This window comes from Bipolaris sorokiniana (genome assembly GCF_000338995.1).
Source record: "Bipolaris sorokiniana ND90Pr unplaced genomic scaffold COCSAscaffold_11, whole genome shotgun sequence".
Classification (NCBI taxonomy): Eukaryota; Fungi; Ascomycota; class Dothideomycetes; order Pleosporales; family Pleosporaceae; genus Bipolaris; species Bipolaris sorokiniana.
Window position 1 is genome coordinate 190,228 of NW_006911905.1, and position 5,057 is coordinate 195,284.

Sequence of the window (5,057 nt, forward strand, 5' to 3'; positions counted from 1 at the left end):
ATAATCTTGTAAACCTTGAGATCTAGTGATTTAGGGGCCAAAACTTAATAAAATCTTAATATCTTAATTTACTTAAGGTCTGTTTGTCGGGAATCTGAATAGGAGCTTTAAAGTAAGTAGAGAAGGCCACTATTAGATTTATAGAGTTTATCATCTACGTGTTATTAAATTTGCAGGGGTCGGTTTTTGCGATTTTTGGTGGGTTTTCGGGCGGCCAGCTTACTGATCTGGCCAGCTCACTGATCCCGCACGTTAAGACATACTAATTACTAAGCATCTTACAGATTACGTAATGCACTAGTCTTAAATAAGTTTCTCTATTTCTTGCTGCGGATTCGCCCTCTTATAGATTACTCGTTAAATAAATATAATAGCGAAATATTCTCTATATTCTAAGGCTAATTATAATACTATTCTTCATCTCTTATAACTCGTTCTTAAGGTAATATGTAGTCTAGGGTTTTCTAGAGAGATATATTACTATAATTCTATAGTTACTATAAGTAGAATATTTCTAAAAGTAAACTACTACTAAAAGTAATAGGTTGTTATAAATAAGAGGTTATTATTAACGTAGCGTTTGTATAAGTACTATGTTCCTAAAAGTGTAAGGGTTTTAGAAGCGTATTATTCCTAGGAATGCTAGGTTCCTAGAAACGTTTAGTTTCTAGGAAGGCTTAAGGATAGGTACTTCCGTCCGTAACGGGCTTAGTCTAATAAGTACTGCGTTCTAAGTATATAGTGTTTATTACGCTAACTTAATTAGGTTTTAGTATAGTAGCATACTATAACTAAGCTTACCCCGCGTTATAGGGTCTCGTCGTCTACCTAGTTTCTTTGTTATATCTAAATAATAATCTTTATCTAGTACCGTTTATCGTTAAAATCTTACTAAGTTTATTAATTCTTTTAGAAAAATTATAATTTAGAAGTATTCTACTTATAAGAAGAATAAGCGGGTATATAAGGTGTATATCTATTCTAGAAAGTGCAGCGAGTGTCTTTATTATAGCTAGCGATGTAACGTCTGAGTTACTAAGTTAGAGTTTAAGCGTCTTACTACTAAAAAGAAAAAGTTAGAGGCTTATATTAAAGAGAGTTATAAGGCGTAAGATACTATAATAAAAGCGTATAAGGCGGCTCTAGTAGAGTTACGAATATATCGTACTTAGGAGCAGTAGTTGCGGCTATAAATAGATTTATTAGAGAAGCGGGCTAAGAAGGTGATTACTATAGAAAGTCGCGAGCTTAAAGAGTTAGAGTAGAAAGGCGTCCTAGAGTTTAATAGGTCTGATCTATTAATTAACTTATCTCTTAGTACTTAGGGTGCCTTCGCGGATCTGCCTCTGGATTATTAGGATTCTCTTAATTTAAGCTTAGTTGCTTTTAGTTCTGGTAGTGACGTGCCCGTTTCTGGCGGTAGTTAAGGTGCGTAGTATAATTTTCCTTAGTATATATTACGTTTTTATTTATTGTTTTGTTATTAGCTTAACTATGTCTTCTAGTGTTAGAAGACTTAGTTAAGTTATAGTTTTATCGTTTGTTTATGTCTTATTATTATTATTAATATTTTTAAATTTTTTGTTTGCAGTTAGATAGGTTGGATTCTAGTTTCTATATATTCTCGCTATCTAGGTATTCTAACTATTTAACTAGGTATTTAGTTTTATTGTTTTTTGTTTAGTGTAAGACGATTCTCTCAACTTCGAATTCGTCTTCTTCTTCTAGTTTATAATAGAATGTTTCTTATAGTAGCGTTTTAGGATCTGCTAGCTCTAATAGTCGTATATAGAATCTTAGGTGTATCTTTATATTAGCTGATAGGTTAAGTATATAGGTTATAGGTCCGTTTTGTTTTAAAATTAAAAATAGTCCGACCTTAACGTAGTCTAGTCCTTTACTTAGTCGTTTAGTATAAAGGTTCTTTATAAGTAGATATACTTTATCCCCTTTCTTTAGCTAAGATACTATTTTTCTTTTCTTATTTTAATAGGAAATGCTTTAGCGTTGAGCCTATTTAAGTAATATTCGTAGTTCTTCGTAGGCTTTCTTTAGTTGTTTAGCTATTACTATTACTACTTCCGTTTTTAGACTTAGGTATGTTCTAGTAAAGAGATTTAGATGTTGTCTGTGGTTGGCGAAAAATAGTGTTTTATCTATTAATTCTAATATTTTGTTATTATATGCTATTTGTGCTATAGGTAGTAACTATACCTAGTTATCTTATTATTAATTAGTATAGATTCTAAAATATATTTTTATTATTTAATTTATTTATTCTGTTTATCTATTAGTTTATAGGTGGTAGGCTGTTAATAGTTTTCTCTTAGTTCCGATTACTGCGAGTAGCGTTGTCTAACAGTTAGATATAAATAGCTTATCTCTATCGCTAATAATAGATTTTAGTATTCTATAGTGTTAGATAATTTAGTTATAGATAATATATACTAGGTTTACTACTGTGTAGTCGTTTCTAAATAGAATATACTCTGCTTATTTTATAAAGCGATCTACTACGATAAGTATCGCGTTATAGGCAATCTTAGTTATTAGATCTCTTAAAGCTAATAATCCTATAACGAAGTTTATAGAAATATCTATCTATAGTTCTTATAGTAGTTCTAGAGCTTACATCTCTCCGTATAGTATATATATATTATGTTTATTCTTTTAGTAATCTACATATTTAGCGATGTAGAATGCGATCTTATTCTTTATTCCTTTAAATTAGTAGTTGCGCTGAATTAGTTCTATAGTTCTAGCGATTCTAGGGTGCCTATATATAGAATCGTTATAATGTTCTTTAATAATAGTTTATTATACTTCTTTAGGTACGTCGTTCCTAATCTTTATAATAATATTAAGTTCGTGTGTGGGTTCTAGGGATTTGTTGTTATTAGTTTTAAGTATAGGTCTGTTAACTATCGTTTTAGTTCCTGTAATGTCGTGCTGTTAGCTAAGAGTATTAGCTCTTCTATTTTCCTTTCCTAGAGTATAGATAATCTTAAACTTATATTATCTTAGTAGTTCGGCCTATCTTATTTATTTTTAGTTAAGTACCTTCGTTATTATGAAGTATACTAGGTTCTTATAATCTATATAGACTATAAGTTCTGAATAGCTTTCTATATATACTCTCTAGTAGCGTAAGTATTCTATAATAGCTAGGAGTTTCTTATTATGTACGTTATATCTTTCTTCTACTTCTAAGAACTTTCTTAAGTAGTATACTACTAGATGCTATTTTTTGTTAATGAGTATACTAGCGCAGCCTTCTAATGCGAGGTTAGATGCGTCTGTTTTAATTTTTATAGGTATACTTAAGGTAAATATCTTAAAATATAGTAGTGTAATGCACGTGGTCTTAAGCTTATTAAAGGCTTCTTTTGCTTTCTTACTCTATACGAATAGCGTATCTTTCTGTGTAAGTTATGTTATTAGTATCGCGATTTTTAAGAAGTTTTTAATAAATTAGCAATTAAAGTTTATAAATTCTAGAAATAACTAAATTTCCGTAACTATAGTTAGTGTTAGCTAATTCTTAATAACTTAGATTTTTTCTTCGCTTATTTGTACTCTATTAGCTCTTATCGTGTAGCCTAAGAAGTTAACTTTATTTTTGTAGAATTTATACTTCTTTAGCTTAAGTCTAAGGCTATATTTATCTAGTTTCTTAAGTACTGTTTTTATATATAGGATGTAGTCTTTCTTGTTTTCTAAGTAGATAAGGATGTTATTTAGGTAGGTAATAATAAATATATCTAGGTATGGCCTAAGTACGTCGTTAATAAGTTTCTAGAATGTTGCTAGGGCGTTCGTAAGTCTAAATAGTATAACTTTATACTTATAGTGTCCGTATTAAGTTCTAAAGGCTATTTTCTATTCTTCGCTCTACGTTATTTTAATAAGATAGTATCTATGTTAGAGATCCAGTACTATAAAGATTTTTATACGGGATAATTAATCTCTAAGCTCTGTATAATTAGGTAGTAGGTATTAATTTTTTACTATAATATTGTTAAGTCGCTAGTAATTAATATATAGTTAATTTGTTCTGTCCTTTTTTAGTATAAATATAATTAGGTAACTTACGGGTGACTTTAATAGTTGTATATATTCTTTAGCTAGGCTCTTATCTATATACTCTCTTAGTACTTTAAGTTCTTTTTCTAATAGTTAATATATTAGCCCGAAAGTTAGTGTCTTTCCTTTCTATAGGTGTTACAAGTAACAAGAAGGATTCTCTCCTTGACAAATGACGAGATGGCTGAAGGCCTATGGACGTCCACGTCAGAAGGTAATGATCATCGCGGGGCTAGGTCACGTGATGTGCCATCCCGCCAAGGGCAACCATCCGAGGGATGGCAGGACGCCTTGGGATGGCAGCCATCCCCAACATCACAACCATCCCAGGGATGGCAGGGAAGTAAGGGATGGCAGGACCAAAGGCAACGGATATAAGAATGGGTTGGATTTCATTATTACATTCGTTATGGTCAACTCAAATTGTACTTTCTTACTAGTATCTTTACTTAACAAGATTGTCACAAGTTAGTCTATCAAATAGATTAGTCTTGTCAAACCCTCCTTAAGCACGCCAACTCCACTGCATCGCCAGACAAGCCTCACGGAACACTAACGTAATACTCACCTGCCTTAGTGCGGACCAGGATAGAGAAGTATAGACCCTTACCCCGTGTAACACTTAGCTTTAGTAGTAGGTAAAGCTTCTTTAAGAACGGCTCTATTAGTAATTATAAAGCCTAATAAGCTAGCTTCTATACTAGGTTATTAAAGATTATTAAATAGTAATATAGTTAGTAATAATACTTATAGAGAAGAATAAGAAGCTACGTATAGAAGTCTAGCGTTAATAACGAAAGCAGACTTAACAGCGTTAATATATTACTTCTAGTAGAGTACTCTAAGTTTAATAGGATTAGTAGATAGCTATAGAAGTAGAAAGGGTAGTAATAGAGGCTAGCTAGAGCTAGGCTAGTAAGTAATATTAGCGCGCGCCACTAACGTGTACGAAGTGCTACATTTAAGAATACACT

The 5,057-nt window shown here is 31.5% G+C and overlaps 2 protein-coding genes across 2 annotated transcripts; both read right to left on the bottom strand.

Annotated features, from left to right (window-relative positions):
- Window positions 1–3,549: 3,549 nt before the first annotated feature.
- Window positions 3,550–3,753, bottom strand: COCSADRAFT_94862 (uncharacterized protein; the record flags this gene model as incomplete). Its single annotated transcript, XM_007704033.1, has 1 exon — window positions 3,550–3,753. A coding segment is annotated over one exon (204 nt), but the record flags the coding sequence as incomplete, so codon positions are not given.
- Window positions 3,754–4,315: 562 nt separating this feature from the next.
- On the bottom strand, window positions 4,316–4,690 carry COCSADRAFT_94930 (uncharacterized protein; the record flags this gene model as incomplete). Its single annotated transcript, XM_007704034.1, has 2 exons — window positions 4,316–4,500; window positions 4,630–4,690. Coding segments are annotated over 2 exons (246 nt in total), but the record flags the coding sequence as incomplete, so codon positions are not given.
- Between the last annotated feature and the right edge of the window lie 367 nt (window positions 4,691–5,057).